The sequence below is a fragment of the Eleginops maclovinus genome, chromosome 1, assembly GCF_036324505.1.
Source record: "Eleginops maclovinus isolate JMC-PN-2008 ecotype Puerto Natales chromosome 1, JC_Emac_rtc_rv5, whole genome shotgun sequence".
NCBI lineage: Eukaryota > Metazoa > Chordata > Actinopteri > Perciformes > Eleginopidae > Eleginops > Eleginops maclovinus.
Genome location: NC_086349.1, coordinates 9,654,682 through 9,678,560, shown reverse-complemented (window position 1 = coordinate 9,678,560; position 23,879 = coordinate 9,654,682). Strand labels below are relative to the sequence as shown.

At 40.9% G+C, this 23,879-nt stretch overlaps 3 protein-coding genes across 3 annotated transcripts in view; 1 reads left to right on the top strand and 2 right to left on the bottom strand.

The window, feature by feature from the left end:
• Positions 1-23,879, top strand: part of bsna (bassoon presynaptic cytomatrix protein a) — a 134,972-nt gene that overhangs the window by 29,148 nt on the left and 81,945 nt on the right.
• LOC134868045 (uncharacterized protein PF3D7_1120000-like) lies at positions 8,475-9,834 on the bottom strand. The gene is made up of 2 exons (XM_063888918.1): positions 8,882-9,834; positions 8,475-8,727 (listed from the first exon to the last, which is right to left on the bottom strand). Exon 1 carries the CDS (start codon positions 9,444-9,446, stop codon positions 9,009-9,011), a length of 438 nt encoding a protein of 145 aa, XP_063744988.1. The 5' UTR covers positions 9,447-9,834; the 3' UTR covers positions 8,475-8,727; positions 8,882-9,008.
• LOC134868052 (neurofilament light polypeptide-like) lies at positions 9,843-11,050 on the bottom strand. The gene is made up of 2 exons (XM_063888928.1): positions 10,246-11,050; positions 9,843-10,091 (listed from the first exon to the last, which is right to left on the bottom strand). Exon 1 carries the CDS (start codon positions 10,661-10,663, stop codon positions 10,373-10,375), a length of 291 nt encoding a protein of 96 aa, XP_063744998.1. The 5' UTR covers positions 10,664-11,050; the 3' UTR covers positions 9,843-10,091; positions 10,246-10,372.

Below are 23,879 nucleotides of genomic sequence, written 5' to 3'. Positions count from 1 at the left end.
CAATAACTTGAAAGAGACATGACCTCATACATTTTGGGGATTTTGTTAGGATATTTACTTACAATTTGACATGTTAATGTTCACAGTGTTGGCTTTAAAGTGAAAATGTTATGGCAATGTTGAAAATTGCTAAAATTGTGTCCAAACTCTTAGGATTAAAAATAACCATAAATATTCATACTTAATTAAAACCTTCATTTTTAATGTCACATATTGTCCTCATACACCAGCTTTCTTCAGCTCTTTCTGGCAGAGCTCCAGCCTTGTTGTGTCTGCAGCGATGGATTAATACGAAAACTGAACATTATCCAATATTATCACAGCTAATCAATGTACGGCATGTCCTGGTAATCTAATAAGCAGAGCCGGGCTCGTTTGTATTACGCTCTGATTCTATTTGCGTCAGATAACATGTAGCAGACTTAGCCAGGCAAGCTAAAGAGATTATTGTATTTAAATAGGTCAGGCATGTTTCATTATGACTATTTAACAAGCATAAAGTCAAACCTATTGTCTCTTAAAGCCATGAAAATCTAATTTCATCTTCATATTTAAACCATTTTAACTTGATTGGAAAAAAAATATCCCTTGAGAAAAAAAAGGAACATTTTCTTTACATTAAAGCAGCAAAAGTTGCCTAAAATGTGATCATTTTTGCACATTTGTGTGTTGAGGGTGGACTATGCTGTTCTGAGTAGAATCACACATCATTATTAAATATAATCGATGGCACTCTGTCCTGGTAATCTAATAAACACTGCCAGCATCCGTTTCTTGTTACGTTGTGACACCTTTGGCATCAGATAACATTACGGAGACTGAACCTGGAGAGTGACACCAATTATCAGCCCAAAGAGGAGGTTCAGAGAGACGTTATAGCTTATGTACCTGACCCAGAAAGTGTGCTACATAGAAAATGTGGCTTTGAGGCCAGTTATTGACCTTTGCAACCCAATGGTTATCGATTTGATTTGCTGTTTAGCACTGAAATATACCTGCTGTAGAAGATGGTATCATATGATAGGGCTTTACCTTTTTGTACTTAACTGATCACCAACTATCCTCACATACAGTTAGAAGCTAACCACTTATAACAATGAATTTAAGACATTTCTAAGTTCCTAAATCCCGTGCAATCACGACTCAATGTTTGTTTGAAGTCCTACCGCAGAGTTCCTATAAGTTTATTGGAGAACTGAGTCTCGAGTCTTATAGGTTTGAAAGTTACCTTTATGACTGTATATAAAGTTGATTTGGGCATCCTGCCATGTACTTGGAAAATAATCAGTCAGCTATAGGCAAGGCAAGGGAAGGCAAGGCAAGGCAAGGCAAGGCAAGGCAAGGCAAGGCAAGGGAAGGCAAGGCAAGGCAAGGCAAGACAAGACAAGGCAAGGCAAGACAAGGGAAGGCAAGGCAAGACAAGACAAGACAAGGCATGGCAATTTTATTTATGTTACACAATTCAAGCAAAAGGCAACTTGAAGTGCTATTCAAAAACATTCAGACCTATCACAAGCTTCAATGGAATAAAATAATAAAACACACAAATAAAAGTTGCTGTGCAGTGTAAGATATCAATTATTGATCTTTTTCTTGCAGCAAAAAAACAAAATCTAGTAAAATGTTTCCTGAATTGTTCTTAAGCTATGGAGGTTCAAATGAGTGTTTTAAGTGAAATAATTGGATTCCATTGAAACATTGAGACATTAATGTTTCCCACTGGGTGAATTGTAATAACTTGTGTTATCCATTAACTTTCCATCGGGCACCATCATAAGGTCAGCATTTCTATTTCAAATGCTAAACTAGAAAGGTATTTGGGGGGTGCAAATCTCCGACCAAGGCCATTTCAATAGATACAAAAAAAGGGGTGATTTAGATCCGGTCCAAAATGTAATGGTTCTTGCTTGGCCCAGACTACAGCTTTCAAACAACTGTCTAGAAAATCCGGGCTCTAGAGACATATGTCTTTTGTAAATTCCTTCCACAAAATTGCGGGTAGCATTTTCATGTTTAAATTGCTGAGTAGCATCTTGGAATAAACCAGATGAACCCCTTTTTCATTTGATGTTTTTGTGCATGATGTGAGCTCTGTGCTAGCGTTGTCAGTTTTGCACCTTAAAAGGATAAACCCAGAGTGTAGCAGCTCTTTTGAATATGTATGAGGGATATTCAAACACCCACACACCATGTATTTGCAACTCATTTATATGAGTTATTCAATCCTCGAAAAAGTACACCTGGGAAAGATGCTGAAAAGCTCAGTGTGGTGTCTCATATCTGAATAACGGGCGTACAAATTAGGTCTGGACTGGTTGCAGGTTGTCACCTCATACAGATGTTCTGGATATTGTAAAAGTCCTCAAAAATCATGTTTTGTAATGTGTTGCACTACAGCTGTTCAATAACACTCCCCCTCTTAAGTCGAAAGTAATCATCTGGACATCCAGCAATCATTTGCCCATTTTCCCCTCCCTTTTGCATGAGAACATAATGGCAGAACAACATTTGTTTACTTTAGGCACAACCAACCCTATGTATAATTAAATATACAGTGAATATATCATGTGATGATTCAAATGATTTGCGTTAGCTTTGAAATGGTTCTGTACGTCCTGTATTGCTAGAGCACAGAATGGCCAGATGTGTTTCAAGGTAAAGGTTAAAGGCAAGGTAGCAACGGAGCATATTTAATTAGCATAATAAGCAGGGATTTAATTAGGTTTGATCATGAACTACGGTTGACTGAGTTTAGAATATCTTACCTTGAAGCAAACATTTTTTCCATGAAAATCCTTATATAACTTAACAGAAGTAGTTTACAATTTTCCAAACATTGCCTTACAAGCCTAAATGAGGTCTTGCTAAATGACGCACTGTTGTTCTTCTATTCTTGCCGACTAAATGTCTTGATTTGTGAAAACTTACATTCATTTGGTTTCAGTCTCAGAGATAAAAGAACCACATCAGAAGCCTCTAGTCCTGCAAATTCCTACAGCATTTATTTACTCAGCAACGGTGTGATCCTTGTTGCAAATCTGATGACACAAGTGACTTTATAAGCCTTTAGTGAGAAAAATGTAATGCATGCCATTTTCTGAAAGCTTTTATCCAAAGTGCCTTCAGTGGGTGGCACAGTGGAAATGGAAACTTTGCCTCTGTCTGTCTACTGAAACAAAGTGAGACATGTTAATAAAAAAAGCAATTCAAAACTGTTATAGCAAGGTCTTGAATTCAGTGTGGCGTTATGGTTATATCTGCTACTATATACAATGCCTATAAAATGCATTTACTCATCTCTTTCTCGTTTAAAAAAACAACTAAAGAAAAAAAACCTTCTGATTTTATTAAGGCTACACTTTTTAATGGTACAAACATATCATACCTGCGTACCAGACAATGTTTGACCATGCAAATGCGAAACGTTTCACGAGCTGGGTATTGTAGCGATTTTACGAATCTCTAGAAATTGGAATGAAAGTGGTTAAAAGGCTGGATTGTGAAACAATGGGCCCTTGAACACAGCTTTCCAAAAGGCCCCAATACCTCTCATACTAATTAGCATTACATAGTTGCTTTGCGTTTCTTAGTGCTTGTTTTTTTCCACTTTTCTTATCATTCTCATTGTGAGTCTCTGTCTCTCTGTAGCCTTGTTTTTTATTTCCTTGTGGTCATTTTGAGTTGACCCTAGTGGATACGCGTCTCCCTTTGAGTGACCTTGTTTAGGTTGATGGCTAGGGCAGCCCCTGACACCGTTTGCAACTGCACCTGTGTACAGTAGGCTTGTTCTGTAATCTGTGGGTAAAATAGACACTTGTTAGTATTCCCCTTTACATGGATGATTGCACGTGAAATTACCTTTTGGAGCAGCTACACTTACAGCAGATGAGCCACAGCTTCCCTGACCAGAAGTGTACAGTTAATACCAAAGAACAAAGCAGTATACCCTCCCACAAGTTTTCTGAAAATTCGGCCAGTAGTTTTTCCATAATTCCTCTTTCCCGGAAGTAACTGAATATTTAACGCTGGATGATATTTCTTGTAAAGCCGACTTGGTCTTGGCTAACTGCATCTCTCCATTGTCTCTAAGCTGTTTGTCATCTTCTCCTTCTGGCAGCGTGTCTTCCTCCCTGTAGCGCGTTTGTTGTTCAACAGACTGCGTGCTAATTTTAGGACTCAGCGTGCACGTAGGGCTGCTAATAGAAATGCATGTGTGTGTACATTTGTGTTTGTGTGTGCCGGATTAATTAGTTTCCTGGAGAAATCTGCAGATTTTTGCTTTTCTGTTCCTTCCTCTCAAATCTTGCCTGTCACACATTTGCGCGAGTGTGTGTGTGACTTAGTTTTGCTCAGTACCACACATACACACAGTGGTTTCCTGCTACCATATTATAGCCTGATTTACAGTAATTAGTCATGGATTTATAAAATAGTGGGACATTTTTATATCTGAAATGTTTAAAAAAAAAAAAGCACAAGTTATATTAAGGATTGTTAACTTCTGTAAAGGATTATTTTTGGATTATCTTTATGTTTATAGATTCAGTCAGGTGTTAAAGAGCTCTTGTTTTATCCTTTGATCTTTAAAACATGCTGAAGCAGAGAAAGAACAAGGTGGGGGAAACAAACTTATACCGAAACATCCATTGCAACTCCACTTTCTACAACTCCTCTTTTTCACCATCTCTCCATTTATCCATTCCTATCTATTTTGAGGCCAATAAGCTACTGAAACTTTTGATTTTACATCACTGTTCAGGTTCAGAAATGTGATTTGGTTTATAATTACTGGTTCACTTGAATTTTCTCTGTAAACTACAAGAATATGTTGAAGGTCACAAAATGCTCAGGACTGTTAAATGCACTTGGTAGCCCTACCATAATGATCTAGTATGTTTAAAGTTTTTAACACTTGGTTAACGTTGTGAATTCAAACATATGAATTGGTTGGAGTAAACGATAATGGTTTGTCTTATATAATAATATTTGTTAAGTAATACTCCACTGTGAGTTTGGGTTGTACTCAAGATACGAACTTGGCTCTATGTGTAATTTTCTCACTATCTCGCCTGACTTTTTTCTTGTCTCGTTATCACTTCTGTCATATTTGTCACAGTTGTCCCCTTGAATTTCTCTCTCTTTGATTTGCTTTCTGACTTCTAAAACTTTGTGTTAATGCACAAGAGCGACAGAGAAGGTGTTACAGTGTGAGGAAACAGTAGAGACGATACTGCGAGAGAGAGGAGAAGTGAGAAAACAAATCAGCAGAAGGCAATGGAGGAAGTGATGGAACAGAGTTTTGAAAAACAAGGCAGAGGTGAGAGACAGGAACACGGATATAGACAGATTTATGATGATACGGCCCAGGACGTCAGCACCTTATCACTGCTGCTGACGTCTGGTATGGAGAACATTCCAGACCATTTCACTTTTGAGCTACTGCATTACTTCATCACGGCTAATTAAACCTCACAGCTGTAGGTCTCTCTCACACACACACACACACACACACACACACACACACACACACACACACACACACACACACACACACACACACACACACACACACACACACACACACACACACACACACATACTGCAAAGGGCAACTTCAACGTCATTACCTTTACTTTTTGCTGATGCCTTATGCACACACTATTAGACTTCCACCAGTGAGCAATCAAGGAAATAATAAGCTTCAGCTAAAACATATTTTATACAAATAAAATAAAAAACCTTTGGTAGTTTCAGCAAAAGATAATAAAACAATACACTAAAGGAAAAAATATATGTAATATATTGTGATCAAACACACCCAATTTCACAGAGGAAAAGATGTTCAAAAAATATTTACTTCAAATAAAACAGTCTTTATTAGTGAAGTCGCCGAGATCAAATTGAAAGCTCAAGAAAAGCTAGACTGCAGTCTACACACACACATTTTTCTAGTCTCACCATTAGACTATTAACATTGTTTTCAATACAGTTTTTCTCTATTGCTTAAACACATTTTGTGATACTGCCCTCACTTTTCACAAAACTCTAAACACAAAACACTTTTCTAAAGCTACGTACACACAACCTCACAGTCTCTTTTCAAAACCAACCCATCACACCAAAACAGTTGCTCATATGCTCAAAACCAACCCATCACACCAAAACAGTTGCTCATATGCTCAAAACCAACCCATCACACCTAAACAGTGGCTCATATGCTCAAAAGCAAACTTTGACACCACAATACCACTCAAGGCCTGCAAAAATGTAAACACTACTGAGCATCATTAACCACGTTACCCAAAAAATTTAAAACACCATTTTCAGTGTGAGACTTCTTTTTTTACAGTTTCACAACTGCCAGGATGCATTTGAGCAACCCTTATTTATTCTCAAATATGTATTGGGCATTTACTATAGATTTGTGCATTTCATAGGAATAATGAATAATACATAAAATGCAGTAATATCACAACGTAATGCAGAAAATGAGTACTGTAAACTCCATGGAGGATCCATTACACACAATAGATAAAGTACAGTAACAATTGAAAACACAATGTTCAGGGTGCGATCTCTTTTATTAGGCCTACGTTGTACATGTAAATTGACACAGTATGTTGACACTGCAATCATTGGGCGGCATCACGTCGTCGGACTGGGTCGGGCCACAGTACCTCATCCACGTCACAGGCAATATTGTCCATAGCCAAACATCGTGGGAAGAATGCCCTGGCATGCCGCACCCAGCCTTGGAACGCCTCCACAGCCACATCATCACAGGCCAGGTCCATAGCCCTGAGAAGGTTCTCTCTGGTGTACGGTTGGCGGTCATAGACCTTCCACCGCCATGATGAGAAGAACTCTTCTATTGGGTTTAGGAATGGAGAGTAGGGTGGCAGACACACATTAATAAATTGCTGGTTGATGTTAAACCACTCTCTGACCTGGATGCTGCGATGGAAACTAACATTGTCCCAGAAGATGACATATATGGGAAGATCAGCCGGCCCAGGATTCTGCTGGTCGTTCGGGTGGTCATGGTCATGCAAAACTTCTCTGAGCTCTCCTAGGAAGGTGAGGAGACGCTCAGTGTTGTAGGCACCAAGTTCAGCATGCCGGTGGAGAAGCCTCTAGAACTCATGGCAGCGCAGAGGGTGATGTTTCCTCCACGTTGGCCGGGCACATCAACGATAGCTCTCTGTCCTATGATGTTACGGCCTCTCCTCCTCCTTTTTGTGAGGTTGAAGCCAGCCTCATCCACAAATATAAATTCATGGGGTCTGGCCATGGACTCCAACTCGAAGATCCTCTGTGGAAACAAATAGCGTTTTCAGGTGTTCAGAAAGACAGTCAATACAGCACATTACAGTACGATAGTATAGTATTGTATGTTACATGTAAGTACTGTAGGCCACCGTTGTACATAGATTTTACTGTACTTACTTGCACATACTGGTGACGGAGGTGCGCCTTGATTCTCAAAACTCGGTAGTCAGGCTAAACTTTCAATAGTTCCGGAACCTCCAGTCTTTCCAATACCAACCTCATCCCGAATCCACGTTGTCTCAGCACATTGATTCTCCCGAACCATACCAAATGTACGACCTCTTGGCAAACACCGATGACACTCATGAAGGCTCCCACTGCAATGGCAATCTTTACACTCTAAACCATCAACGTGCAAAAAGTCAGAATGGTCCTTGCAGTAACACACGTTTTACTGAAACATTTTAACCCTTTCGTTGTGTGCACCACTTCTTTTATTACAGTTTACATGTAAAGAACTAGTGTAGTCCTAATTATTAAATGTACATATCGACCTGTTTGTTCTTGATTCATAGGCAAATGAAATAATGGCAACTGGTAAATCCGGATAGGTTGGTTGAACTGGTCTAAACCTGGGGTCCATTACATCCAGTGGATCAAGACGTAGGTCAATGACAGTCACTATTTCATCTGTGATGTATTGATGCCGTTGTCTTCATGCATCCTTCTCCTCGTCGCCCTTGCCTGTCCTTACGTCCTTGACTGTCTCTCCCTACCTTGGGCCTCTTACTCTGGACCCGCTACTCCTCCTCACGGCCCGGCATTTCTACCTCCATGACTCTGGTACCCTCTGGCCCGGCTCCCACCTACCTGCCTCTCCGCCACTCCTCCCTTAGGCCCGTCCTCTACCTCCTGACCTGCGTCCTCTCCTCTCTGGCTCGTACCTTGCGTCTAGACCTTCCCCCTGTGGCAATGACCTTCTTCCCTCTCTGACAAAAATCCTTCCGCTCGGCTGGCAACGAACTCTTACCTCTCTGGCTACGAATCCCTCCCTCTCTGGCACCGAACTCGCTGTATCTATCTTGTCCAGAAGATCATATGGAGATACCAGATTCTGTGTTTCGGGTGGACCCTTCAGCAAATCTAGCTCTTAGAAGGTGACTCAGTGTAGGCCCAGTTCACATCATTTGCAATAGGTTCTTTATTCTGTCAGAGTTGCGCTCAAAGGGTACCCTATAGGCCTGCTTCATGCGTACTCTCTGGCGCTTGAGGACTCTGTCTATGGTTGTCAGGCTAACATCGTCAATGTTCGGAAAGTTCATATTGTCACCAATGATCCTCTCCCGTATCTCCCGTAGTCTCAGCACATTGTTCTCCCGAACCATATCCACAATGACGACCTCTTGGGCTGGTGTGAATCTGGAAGCCCTCCCACCTGCATATGGCAATCTTTCAACTCTAGAGAAACAGTCATTTGGTCAGAAATGGTCCTTGCAGTACACACTTTTACTGTAACCATTATTGCACTTGTCTGTATGTAGGTGCACTCCACTATACTACTGTATACTGTAAACATCTAGTGTAGTGACTAAAAAAATAGTACATACAGTACCTGTTGTGTTCTCTGAAGGCCCGAATAATGGTGGCCACTGAGAATCGGCTTAGGTTTGGTTGGACTCGTTGTCCAGCTTCGGTCATTGTCATGCCGTGGACAATGACGTGGTCAATGACCGTTGCTCTCATTTCATCTGTGATGAAGATGCGTTGTCTTGCTCGCCCTCCTTCTCCTCTCCCTCCTTGGCCTGCTCCTCTACCTCCTTGACCTGCTCCTCTCCCTCCTTGGCCCGCTCCTCTACCTCCTTGACCTGCTCCTCTCCCTCCTTGGCCCGCTCCTCTACCTCCTTGACCTGCTCCTCTCCCTCCTTGGCCCGCTCCTCTACCTCCTTGACCTGCTCCTCTCCCTCCTTGGCCCGCTCCTCTACCTCCTTGACCTGCTCCTCTCCCTCCTTGGCCCGCTCCTCTACCTCCTTGACCTGCTCCTCTCCCTCCTTGGCCTGCTCCTCTCCCTCCTCTGACAAAAACTCCTCTCCCTCCTCTGGCACGAACTCCTCTCCCTCCTCTGGCACGAACTCCTCTCCCTCCTCTGGCACGAACTCCTCTTCTTCTTCCTTGATCATCCATTTTTGTTTGGAACCTTCAGCAAACTGACTTATATAGGTGTGGTCACATCATTTGCAATAGGTGTTTTCAATTATGAGTCGTTGTGTTTACTGAATTACACCAGGTGTGTTCATTGTGTTCAGGTTTTGCTGACTGTGTGTGGCATTTTGCATCACATGAGCTTCACAATGCATATTTGAGCAGAGATATATGCTAAATGTGTTTTAGCAAGGCAAAATGTGTTTAGAGTTTTGAGAAAAAGGGGATGGGTTTTGTGAACAGTGTCTACAGGTGAATTGTGTTTTTGGTTGTGGCAAATGGGGGGTAGTTTTACTAAATGTGTTTAGGCAACTGGTCATTTGGTTTAGAGTACTGGGTTTTGTGTCTTAGCAATCGAGAAAAACTGTATTCTGTCAGAGTTGCGCTCAAAGGGTACCCTATAGGCCTGCTTCATGCGTACTCTCTGGCGCTTGAGGACTCTGTCTATGGTTGTCAGGCTAACATCGTCAATGTTCGGAAAGTTCATATTGTCACCAATGATCCTCTCCCGTATCTCCCGTAGTCTCAGCACATTGTTCTCCCGAACCATATCCACAATGACGACCTCTTGGGCTGGTGTGAATCTGGAAGCCCTCCCACCTGCATATGGCAATCTTTCAACTCTAGAGAAACAGTCATTTGGTCAGAAATGGTCCTTGCAGTACACACTTTTACTGTAACCATTATTGCACTTGTCTGTATGTAGGTGCACTCCACTATACTACTGTATACTGTAAACATCTAGTGTAGTGACTAAAAAAATAGTACATACAGTACCTGTTGTGTTCTCTGAAGGCCCGAATAATGGTGGCCACTGAGAATCGGCTTAGGTTTGGTTGGACTCGTTGTCCAGCTTCGGTCATTGTCATGCCGTGGACAATGACGTGGTCAATGACCGTTGCTCTCATTTCATCTGTGATGAAGATGCGTTGTCTTGCTCGCCCTCCTTCTCCTCTCCCTCCTTGGCCTGCTCCTCTCCCTCCTTGGCCCGCTCCTCTACCTCCTTGACCTGCTCCTCTCCCTCCTTGGCCCGCTCCTCTACCTCCTTGACCTGCTCCTCTCCCTCCTTGGCCTGCTCCTCTCCCTCCTCTGACAAAAACTCCTCTCCCTCCTCTGGCACGAACTCCTCTCCCTCCTCTGGCACGAACTCCTCTCCCTCCTCTGGCACGAACTCCTCTTCTTCTTCCTTGATCATCCATTTTTGTTTGGAACCTTCAGCAAACTGACTTATATAGGTGTGGTCACATCATTTGCAATAGGTGTTTTCAATTATGAGTCGTTGTGTTTACTGAATTACACCAGGTGTGTTCATTGTGTTCAGGTTTTGCTGACTGTGTGTGGCATTTTGCATCACATGAGCTTCACAATGCATATTTGAGCAGAGATATATGCTAAATGTGTTTTAGCAAGGCAAAATGTGTTTAGAGTTTTGAGAAAAAGGGGATGGGTTTTGTGAACAGTGTCTACAGGTGAATTGTGTTTTTGGTTGTGGCAAATGGGGGGTAGTTTTACTAAATGTGTTTAGGCAACTGGTCATTTGGTTTAGAGTACTGGGTTTTGTGTCTTAGCAATCGAGAAAAACTGTAATACAGTATGAATTCACTTTTATTAGAGAAGGGTATGGTGGCCTACAGAGGCAAATGCCGCAGTTTCAAAAACATGTGAGTATATAAACACAAATGTGCCAAAACACATGAAGAAACTTCATAATTTTGTTAACACATGCGCAGGGTTTACTAAACTCGCTGCAAACAGACCCCCCCCCAAAAAAAACTGCAAATAAAAAACGCTACAAATAGCTCCAAAACACAACTGACACGGGGTCACTAAAAAGTGGTTCACACAGCTGGCACCGGAGCACTTGACTTTAAATGCTGCGCATGTGTGCTCAAGCTGGTGAAGAGGTTTCATCCTTTGCACGTGATGTTGAGTGCAGGGCGTTTCCCCTTATGCAAATGTTTTTGGACCGTTGTAGCGTGTTTGCCCCTGTCTGCCACCGTAGAAGGGGCCTAACAGGCACAAGGTAACCTTGAAAGACGCGTACCAAACAGGAAGAGATGCATAATGAACATAAATAAAAAATAAAATAACTGACACTCATTTTTATTTAACAGTTCAGTATATATAGTTGCAGACTCGGTTGTTAGACAATCTCACAGTGTGATAAGTGCACCCATCTCACTGTCACTCCTATTCCTTATCTCAGTCCTGCTGATGATGATAATAACAATAATAATGCTAATGACGCAGGTTACAGGAATGACACTTTAGTAATTACTGCTTACATTTATCACCTAATTGCAGTTTCTCCTCCAGAAGAATGAAAGTGGTCGCTGCTAAAGACCAAAAACAATGGAGTTTTTCTCCCTAATGACGCACATGACTGCCTTGACCTAAATGAGAGGATATATTTTTATCACCGCAGACGGAGGATAATGATGATAATCCAGACGACACCTAACTGAGATAAATATAGTGGATAGCTCATCACTGCTCCTTTATCTCTCGCTTTTCCTTTTTTTTTTTGTCACCACTACTCGTGCAAAGTTCCAGAATAAATGATTCCCCTTACAATATATTTAGATTAGAAACAGAGAAGATGCGTTTATTTTTCAATATTACACCTAACCTATGCTTTCCCATCTTAAAAAAGTTACATTTATGTACCGGAAAAAGCAGCATTTACAGTATTTTCCTCACAATTGGACCATCATATTATGAACTGCAAACTAAATGGCTCTTGAGGAAGTCCTAACTCAATAGCTCCAGGATAGCTGAAACCAAGCCAAATGTATTCGAGTTCTGTAAAGGAGCTGTCCTGTTACACTGCAAATTATTATTGGCACACTCTTTCCCACAGTTTGAACTGTTGGGAAGCTTCCTACGAACAACAGTAATCCTAATTGAGTTGCACAAACAATGGCTTAGGTGAAAGAAACCAGAAAAAGCAGTCTCAAATGACATACCGTATAAGTCATTAGCGATTGCGTGAATCCTGACAGGCAATTTAGTTATATTTTAAAGCAATCACCTCACAACTTTGCTGAAATGTGGGGAAAGCATATTCAAAACACTGTTGGAAAAATCCCTCCATCTTTCCTTGTTCCCTGATTCGAAGCTTTCTATCACCCTCTACCTTTCATAAGACCTCCTCCTCCTTTCTGTCTGCCTCTCACTTTCTCCATCTGCTCATCTTCAGTTACTCTCTCCCCCCCTCTCTTTCTCTCTGCGGTAGACGAGGCAGTCTGTCATGCATGGTTGTCCGTGAGCAGGCGGCGAATCAAAAGCCCCAGCATCGGCATAAACCTCCACCAAGCAGCAGAAATCCTATTTGAAAGCCTCCAGATGCAGCTCAGAGGACAGGCACACACACACATTTGCACAAACGGAGACTCATACACCGTATGAACAAATCAAAAATGTTGAGCATGTTGTCTGTGAATACCCCTTTGTGTGCACTGACACACATTTGCACAGGTATATTTTGTCAGCAAGCATCAAAATGCACTCCTTGTCTGGACTCGCTGGAGAGCAGTATTAACCAGAGGACGCTTCGTTACCACAACCACAACCCATACGTCATTGTTCTGTACTGATAGTGAGAGGGTCAATGAAAAGATTAATATGGATTATTAGTTAGAAGTGATCAATGTGGTTAATTAACAATCCAACTGAAAACACACAACTTTGGCATCACCCCAAAGTCCATATGTCTTTTTTTTCCTATCTTCTATCAGCTGTTTACTGCTGAGCTTTTCTTAAATCTCTTCCTTTTACAGCCCTATTGTTTCAGCCTCCCATTGTATATGATGAGCTAACATTCCAAATTTTGTTCCGACCTTGAACCCCTAAAGAGAAGTGACTGCAGTATTAGTTGGCATGTCCTGCATCTGCTTAGCTACATATTACTATCATTTACCGGTAACAATTGTGCTACTGTTTTGTGAGAAAGCTCACAAAAAACCCATCTAAGCATGATCTTTAACATAAAAAAAGAACCATTTCGATGGATCACTTAGATAACAGTAAAACTAGACCTGCTGCACAACTTTTGAAAAGTAAATGTACAAGATTTCATGACTAGCCGATAGGTTGAAATAATAGGCTATTCTGCTGTTTGAACTATTACAATATCCCAAATATATCCACAAAACCATTATCTGACTTGAAATAGTCTTAAGGCAATTTTAAAGGACTACTTCTTTATGAGACTGGTTCTGACCCTAGGTGGCCTCTAAACCTGCCTGTGTTACTGCCCTGTTCATTCCAATTAATAACACAGAAGCTCACTTTCTCCTTCTATCTTCTTCCTTTATTAATTCCCCGCTCCACTAGACATTCTTCTATTTCCACTTTGTCCTGCCGAACTTCACACCTTTTTGTGGGCTATCCTATTTCCTCTTATTTGTCTTCCTGTCATTCCTTCCTGACAGCTTTACACCACTCCCTCTACTTGTCTCTCTCACGGTCCTAATAGTTTACACACCCTGACAGGCGAACACGGCTGTCTCCGCGGAACCAAGTCATCTACGGTGAAGGTCACTGTTTCTATAATGAATGCAGGTTATTGCTGTATGTTTCCATGGGTGAAGCTCTGTGGGAGTGTTGGGAGAAATCAGATGGGAGGGACTGTGATGGCAACGGCATCATGGAAGTCACAAGAGGACACGTCCTACACATGCAAACAGACACAAACATGCATGATTAGTCACACAAAACCCGGCACAGTATAACACATGTAAGCGTGTAAGTGTTATGTTTCCAGCTTGGTTTATTGGTTTGATCATTTGTTGGCTTGTCAGCATCAAGAGAGTACAAACTACTTGCCCGCATTTTAATTAAACTTGGTGTAATGCAACAAAGAACCAATTACATGTTGAAGTAGATGCTTATCACAGCTATAGGCATTATTTGTTTACCTATGGAAACAACAATGGAGGAAGTCTGCATTTTTCAAATACCCTTCTAGTAATACGTTTGGCTAGTACAGAGCATCAGAAGCAGTCCCATAATGGACATTCATCCACTTTTATTGCATCCATATGAGCAATTGTGCCCAGACATCGAGTTTAACAAAATCATTACACAATCTTACCAGGAAGCTAACTTCACAACATCATCAGCAAATAACCTGCTTGTGGTGGTTGCCATCAGGCTAATCTGTGGTAGGCTAATAGCAAACACGGCATCAGGCTCTTCAAATCACTTTGCTTGTGGTTTGCTAAAAGCCAACAGCTTGTAAACATAACCTAATACACCTATTTATGTTTATTTAGCAGGCAAACTGTTACCTTGAAGGCTTTTATTGCAATGGAAAAGCGAAATGCGAACTTCCTTAAACTGACGTTATTTAGCTTAGCTTCTTTGGGGTTCATCACTGCATGATAATTGGATCCTGACCTTGGGAAGGTTAAATATCTAGAGTATAAATCAACTTTCAGTTCTGCACTGGTCTATTTCATTGTAATTTTTGCAAATAACATTGTTTAGGATGAGGGTTAGACTAAAGTCGTACACACTTTGTAGAGTAAGGTGCTTTAGAGAGACGCATCAGCCACATGGCATATTTTTCTTCTTTTGGATATTTAGCGTCAACTAGGGAAATCACTAGGCCAATGTACATGCCTACAGTCCTCTTAATCTGGTGGAATATATCCCTTGAAATAGCAGATATGGATTATGGGAAGCTGTGTCTGTGAGTGTCACTGTACGGCCAGTTCAGGATTATCTCTCAGTGTAGCCCAGCAGAGGTATCACAGTGATAGCTGCCCAATGGATGCTTGTGTGTGCCTCTGCCTGTTCCACGTCTCTAACCTGGCACTGGTGAGCCGAGTTCTCCTGGCAGAGGAAACTACCAGAGAGACAGAAACAGAGCAAGTTTGACTTCAAAATTACAACAACACTGCGATAAGTCACAGTGTCTTTAACTTTGAATGCTTGAGAAGGATTTTGGTTTAAATGGCAATGTCATAATCTCACCATGAGCGGAGCTTGAATACGATCATGTGGTGTTGAATATTCCTGTACGTGTATGCTTACCTATGAGCATTGAAATAACATTAGTAGTATTAAAATATTGTTTGCTTACATTGGTAATCATAAACACTTGGCTTTTCTCTTTTCTATTTATTTTAGTTGTCCTGTTGTTCTCTCACAAAATGTTTCTTGTGTGAATTCCCTTTTCTCTTGTTGGTGGAGCCCAGACAAACCAGCTGGAGTCACTAATGAAGCAACGGAACCCCTCACTGGCTTCCCACCGCTAACATTGCTCATTTCATTGATTGAATTGCAATGGTTCCTGGTTCAGCTTTTGGAACTCCAACCTTACAGTGTTTCTAACCTCAGTGTTTGTATAATATTTGATCAGATATCTGAGGGAGTTTCTCTGCCATCTCTTTAAAAGAAGACTTTTGCTCCTCTCTGTTGTACCTCTTTCTACTCCTGTTCCTCACCTTACCTTTAATATATGCCCTCATGTGTTCTTATCACCCCCCTCCCCCCTTTTCCCACTTCTTATCTTCCTGCCCTTTCTCTCTCACCTTATCTCTCTCTTTCTCTCGCGCACCGTGCTTTCCTGACTCCTCTTCTGAGGTGTGCTGCAGAAACGGGGGAGAAGTGGGAGTTATCTTTTTGCATGAGGAGTGGGGATCAAGTCTATTCTGGGGAAGTAGGGTAGATTGGGGGAGGCAGAAAGGGAGGAAACTGTGGGGGACGAAGATTCTTTCTCCACATGCATTAACCATGAGAGCAGAGCAGCAGTGAGCCTCCAGGCAGGCAGCACACACCTGGACACACACACACACACACACACACACACTTATTCTACACATCTGCATCAAGACACACACACACACACACACACACACACACACACACACACACACACACACACACACACACACACACACACACACACACACACACACACACACACACACACACAGTGCAGTTAGAAGCCCAGGAATTTATCATGAGTTTCTTTAAATGATTAATGCCTTAAGCTGGCACTCACAGATGCCTACAGATGGAAAGACAGACAGTCAGAATGCACCTGTACCGAGAAAAAAAGGAAACATGTAGAGAAGGGTTGGATTATTATATTTTGATTCAGTGTCAATCCAATGAAGTTTGCTCAATAAGTCTTTTAGTTTATACTTTTTATAATGTCCGTTTTGGAAAAGATTAACCATATTCACCATAAAAATCTGGTTTGGATGTTGGTATTTTGGCTGTCATCATCTATGTTTTTTGGAACCAAAAGTGACACAAGAGGGTCTAGCTAAGTACAACTGAATGCTCAAGAAAATGGTTCTAGGTAACCGGAAAACACACTGTAAAAAGGTTTCAATATATCAAAAGCACAGACACACCCAAACTGGACAACACCATGGTAGCAATTTTGGCAACACTCTGATGTAGCAACACTCTGAAACACACCCTTCTTTATTATCCTTTAGTCTAGATAGGACCATACGTACCCTAAAAATGTACAAAATACTGTATGGAAGAATAAGAATCAAAACACAATCTAAGTAGGAAAGTTACAAGTTGGTTCCTTTTCTCATAGACCTCTATACAATTGGACTATTTTTTGTGGATCCTTGTGTTAAAGTCGATTGTCTTGAGTCATAATTTAAACACCCACTATCAGCTTAGTTGCTTTACATAAACAGATGCAGTTATTGGCCATTTTTTTAGATGACTGATGATGTTGTATTTTTTTCTTGGACGGAAAGTCTTGTCACATCAATGAGTCAACCACCTGTCAGCTGAGGGGAGCCGTTTAAGGATACAGCCGCAGTTTTACATACATATTTGATCCTCCGCCCCCTTCGGAACACACTCAACACATGCAGTCGCAACGGATGTCCACCCCTATCACACATGCACACATTGAAGGGCTGAAAATGTCGGAGATAAGGGAGGAAGAGCGCGTTGGTTGATGGAGAGGGAGAGACTGGCCGGAGGAGGCTTTTAAAAGGCGGACTGGGTGCTGTCCCCGTGTGATAAGACTGTTTGAGGTCGGGGTGATACAACTCATTTGTACTCTTATACCTCTGCAAACGCGTCGGCCTGGCTTCCTGGTGGATAGATGTGTTATCGGGCCCTTCCTCTTAGAAGACTGTGGACACCCTTTGGTGAAATGCCATTAACGTGATGACTGCCTCATGGGGCTGTTTGAGTCATCAAAGGAATCGAATCAAAGCAGAAAATGATTTTTTATTATCAATTAATCAAACTCTGTTAGCAGGTCACTCTTTCCTCCCGAGAAAAACTGTAAAACCGTCTAACTTTACTTTAATCTTTACCTCCAACACCCCAAAATGGTTTACTGCTGTGGAGAGATGCATGGCCAAACAAGTGAACGTCTGATTCCTCAGATTCTGCTAGCCAAGAAAAATATTTAAGTGAACAACAACAGACCACTCATGGGGGAAAATGGTTGTGGGAATCACATGTATTACTTCCATTGGATAGAAGTATGGTGTGCAGCTTAGCTGGAAGGGCAGGGAAGCACTTAAATCGCACATGAGATGGCATGCATGATGTTGGACTGATAAGCCACAGGTACTGAGGTGCTGTTTTTAATCTTTTAAACCAGCAAAGCTCTCTTTTTCTAAATAATTATCAATTTGATGTTTTCATGTGTTCCCCAGCCTTCTCACCATCTTCTCCTCCTACTTCTCGCTTTGTCAGAAAGTGCTTTTTTCTCTTTGCGTTTTATTGAAGAGGGTACAGTTGTACTTCTTGTTTCGGATCTTGTTTGATCGTTTGTGCTTCTTGTCAGTTTGTAGGTAATTGAGCCATGTGTTTTTCAGTCGGTGATATTTCATTTTAAGTTTTTTTACTTGACAAAACTGTTGTGTGTCGTCACACACCAAAATAAATATATGTAGGACACTTTTTTCTGGAGCATCCCTTATAATTCGTTAATGTCACAATCCCAATTGGAAAGACAAGAACTATGAATAGTTAATCCATGTCACGTTTAATTTTTTATGCGTGTTAGACAGTAGACTCTATTTTAATGGTCAGTTGGTAACACAGGCTTCCATCCTTTATGTTTGTGTACTGTAAACAACGTTTATCATCTCATTAAATATGCATTGAAATCCCATCATCCACCCTGATGTTCTCTTCTTTCACTCTTTCTCTTCAGCCTTTACATCTTTTTTAGTTTTTGACAGCCCCCATTCCCTCCCTTTCCTCCAATTTGTACCTTTGTTTCGGTCTGTCCATTTGCATTTCCACTTACAAAAGGTTCCCTAATGCTTTATGAGTTCTTGCTTTTTCCATCCATCCATCCATCCATCCATATTCTATCAGTCCATTGCACTACCTCATGGTATTGTTTTTCTGTCCGACTCAAATCTGTTATTGATCTAACAGCTCAGGCTTAGACCCAGGCTTTTAATCACAAGTTACACACACACACACACACACACACACACACACACACACACACACACACACACACACACACACACACACACACACACACACACACACACACACACACACACACACACACACACACACACATTCTGTATAGCAGTTTCACTAAACTAACAACAACCTGCACGTGATATCTTTACATGAAGTACACATTGAAAACACACTTCCTCACATGTCTCATTAAACTTACGTTGCCATACAACAAAGCTGCATCGTTAATTACATTTCAAAGCAAATGAGTTTTTCCCTGGATTATGTTTGTTTTTATTGTTATTCATGGCAGTCAATTGCACTCGATGTTCAACTATCGATTTTACGACTGCAAGTGAAATGATGTAACAAATGCACCTATTTCACAAAACATGGTGTTTTAAGATTCATCTTTATTGATGCCTTAGGGGAGATTCAGTTGGCCACTCGGTTTATATATATTTTAATGTACAGTAAAAATACACACATGCATGGGAATACATGGGAAGCACATGAGATGCATTATGGAGTGGTGCCAGAGTGATGGCTGTCAGTCTCCCCGAGCGCCAGGGAGCAGTTGGGACTTTGGTGCCTTGCAGCCCTCCGGTTACGATACCCCCCCAGAAAAAATGAGCCATCCCAGTATTAGGAGCGGATGCAGCTATTAGGTTAGCGCACGGGGAAGAGTGTAAGGGTTTCCGGGGCCTCAGCAGCACCATGCTGGACACAGGTAACCTTCCGGTTCCCAAGAAAAGTCACTATAAAAACTTGAGCCACATCTGCCTCTGAGTCAATTCAACTACCTCAGTAGTGTTGTTGTGTTTATCTTTTGTTCAATCTCAGTTTAATAACCCGTCTTTAACTGCGTCCATTGTTAAAGAGGCAATACGTTTCCTTGAAAATAATGTGAAGGTGCATTTTGGTTGTATGAGAATGTAATTTTGTATCAGACAGAGTTGCTCACAGGGAGTTCACACAGAGGCTGGGATGATATTGGACTGGGCCCAAAGTGCTGAGGCAGATTTTAATTAAGAAACATGCATTATAGTGTGATAGTGGTCAATACAATCGACCAGTCCGTGTTATTCAGTGACTTGGCAATGGATTTATGGCACAGGTGTTGTGTGTGTGTGCGCATATAGTGTGTGTCACTGAGGATGTGCACATGGATGTTTATGTGTGGGACTGTGGGACCCGAGTATAGAGTGAGATGGCATGATAAAAACAAGATTCATGAAATTGGAACAGATGTAAGAGTGTGTGTGTGTGTGTGTGTGTGTGTGTGTGTGTGTGTGTGTGTGTGTGTGTGTGTTGGTGCACAGTCTCAGAAGTGAGAGGTGAGCCAGTTTTATGACTTTCTCTTGGCCAGGAGGTTGCTGATGGTAATCATGCTGAGATAGACCTTTGTGTGTGTGTTGCTGTGTGTGTGTATGTGTGTGTGTGTGTATGTGTGTGTGTGTGTGTGTGTGTATGTGTGCATGTGTGTGTGTGTGTGTGTGTGTGTGTGTGTATGTGTGTGTGTGTGTGTGTGTAGTCCATTCATCAGGACAAAGCAGAGAATGAACTGTCAGCTGAGGTGCTATTAGGTTGTGAATGAAGGACGAGTCTTTCTCTTTGTCTTTAGATGTTGCATTTCAAGGTGCAGACTCATTCCGTGTTGCAGTTGTCGGTTTTCCAGAGGTGTTAGTCGGTAATAGGAAGTAAAAGAGACATTTATAAATGAAGACAATGCTTTTAATCAGGGGTCTTCAGCATTTTCAGGCCGAGGACACTTTAGCTGAAAGAGTGACAGAGCAGGGATATCCTGTATAACATTCATTTGCATATTAAACTTGGCTTACAACAATGTTGGGTGAAGCCTAAAGTGCCATGTATAAACAAACCTGTTTATAGTGCAAATGATACTAAGGTGTCATTATAATCACAAGTATAATAAGTAGCCAAAGCTAAGCTTAAAAATCTAAAACAATCTAAAGACACATGCTTTACAATTCTTATTCAGCTTGAAAGACTGAGGAACTTCACGTATGAAAACACCAAAATATGAAGTTGTTTTAAGAAAAAGGTGATGTTAATTGATTAATGACTGTTAAAGGTGTATGAAAACCTCAGGACACAAGGTGTCACACATATATAAGAACATAGATGTGTACACGGTGTTTGTCAACATGAGTATAAGAAAATGAACTCCAGATTAAAAGTGGATAGTGATTTTCCTTTGAATGGAGAATACCAGAACATTATGGAGGTGCAGATTTGGTTCAGTTTTTTGCAGCCTAAATTGTGCCTTAATGTTTTTTTGGACACATTTGAATATCATTTTGGGGAAGAAATATTGGGTAAAAGGATCTGCTTTACTTGTCATTGAACATTGTTAACCGACTATGGCCACACCATTAAATGAACCAAGTCAAATTCCAAAATAGTAGTAATGACACCTTACATTTCAACATACTAAGTATCTACTCCATTGTATATTCCCATTAAAGCTGATCATTTAGTGTCATTAACATCTTCAGCATCTAATCAGTCAAAGTGATCTCAATCTGTCAAACAGATGCCCATCACCCTCTCTTATTTTCAAGCCTTTTAATGCCAGCATAAATCTTCATAAATTATATTAATATGTGAAGCAGGTGTTGTCAATCACTCTTTTAAAGGTTTCATACTTTTATACTTAGATTATTTTGGTATATAAGCTGTCAGTAGGGCAAAATATAAAGCCTTTTGAAACATTTGGACCCTTCACTTCTTCAAAATTGCTTTTTCTAAATGAAGGTTGGCATGTATTTGCGGCTGTAAAGATTGTGGTTAGTGGCTGAAGCCTACACTATGTCACAAGCATGTAGAAGGAATAAAAATGAACGTGTGTGATGGTGAGTGTTTCCATAATTAGCCGTAGTATCACAGTGCTTTATCATGGGAATACTTCCTGGAACATCCTCGCTCTGTGTGGAATATTGATCAGTACATTAGTTTGCTGCCATGGCTGTGAGCGGCCAACAAACCGTTCACTCTCTGGAGTCACTCAGCATAAGAGCCTCCACTCAATGACTGACAGTCAAGATACATTTGAAGCATACAGCGTGTGCCCTCTGCAGACCTGCTAATGTAATAATTTACATATTGGCCTTCCTCGACTACTATATTTGTCTTCATTATAAATCTAATATTATAACATTTAGCTATTTTCATTCAGTAACTCTTCATGCGCATGAAGTATCCTCATGATGTCAGGATATCCACTGCTCCTTCTACTGATAGTCCTTTAATGTCCTTACACTGTAGGTTTTATAAAGATTTGCCTCATCTAAATTCGCAAAATACAAAGTATAACAAATTGTTCAAAGCATACACCAGACCTCTGAATAGCCTAATCAGCATTGTGACTTAGATTAAGAAAGGGAATATCACCTTCCTTCCTACAGTTGCATCCTGGGCAACACCGATGATAAGCAGACAAAAAATAACTCCCCTAAAAACTTTTTTCTCGTAACGTGGATCATTTCAAAAACCCCGTGTCTAGAGAATATTGGAGTGGTTGAATTGGTCAAACAAACACAGAACCTTCACACAGAAGATGGTTAATGTCTGATGTGGAATGAAAAGTCGATATAGACTTATTTGAATTTGCATACATAAATTAGGTAACGTACCTGTCATATTTATTTAAAGAGAAACAATGATCTTCTTTAAACTTTACCAGGCAGTTAATTACGTTCTCGTTTTGTTTTGTTTCAATTAAAAACATGAATCATGTGTTTAACACTACAACCGTCAATCGACTCCGATGTCATCCAAATCGGCATGTATGCATTGATCCACTTTTTTACAATTAACCATTGACTAATGGCTGCCGAACACCGCAAAGGAGTAATGGAAAGCTCAGACCTGTCGGCACAGCTTCAGGCAACATAGCCTTGTTTGTCCAGTCCCGGTGAGCTATGGTACAAAAGGAAGCATATCACACACAAATACAAAGTGAATTTGCTTTTTTAAAGAAGTTGTTTCTATCTTTTCATTCTTCTTGATAGATGTTGTCTTTTTCCTGTTTTCTAAAATAACTTTGTAACCTGGTACATTGAATCCCTTTATAAATGAACTCATGTATTTTTTTCTCCTCTCTTGTTGTCTTAGTTCCCAACACTCCACATTTATCTCTCCCTCATCCTCACCTTGAATTTTCTAAAAACCCTTCTTCTGCATTTTCTCCCGCTTCCTTTATTCATCCAGTCTGCCGTGAAAGTCTGCACACCGTGTTGATAGACAGGTCTATTAAAAGCTGTGTCCCAAAGTGGAGGTGCATATGGATTCAGCAGGAGCATGTGAGGCTGTGTAATGTACTATTTGTGTTGTGTGTGCGTGTAGATACAGTCTGTGCGTCAATGTGTGCAGCCTTTTTCCTGACAGAGAAATTGAGCTGACCACAGCAGCAAACCACAAACATCCTGTAATGCCTGCGGTGGGCTTCATTTACCTTACGTTACATGTGACATTTCCAGCCACTCTGAGCCAATTACAGCTCATGGCAAGTTAATTCAACCTCAATTTGATGTAATAACGCTACCTGTAACCCTGTCATACCTCCCACTGTTTTTTCAAAGTGACTGAAATTGTGCAAAGAAAAATCTTAGCCGCTATAATTTTTAGATGCAGTTTTTATACTCCTACTCCTACTGTGCTGTCCCACTCCCCAACTGTTTCGAGACCTGGTGTTGATAAATACAATTTCGCCAATTTGATCTCAAATCCAGAAGAAAATAATACTTCTTGTTATATGTAGTGTTTATATCTGATGCTTAAAGGATGGTGTTTTTGATAACTAACTGCAAAATAAAACTAAGATTTTCATTTGACAAAAGCAAATTCGCACTTCAGCCTTTGTGGGTAAAAACAATTCTTTGAGGGAATTCCGATGGACTAACCGGCAGAGTGTAGAAATGCAAGAAAAAGCGTAATTCACTTTTATTAGTCAATCCTGACCA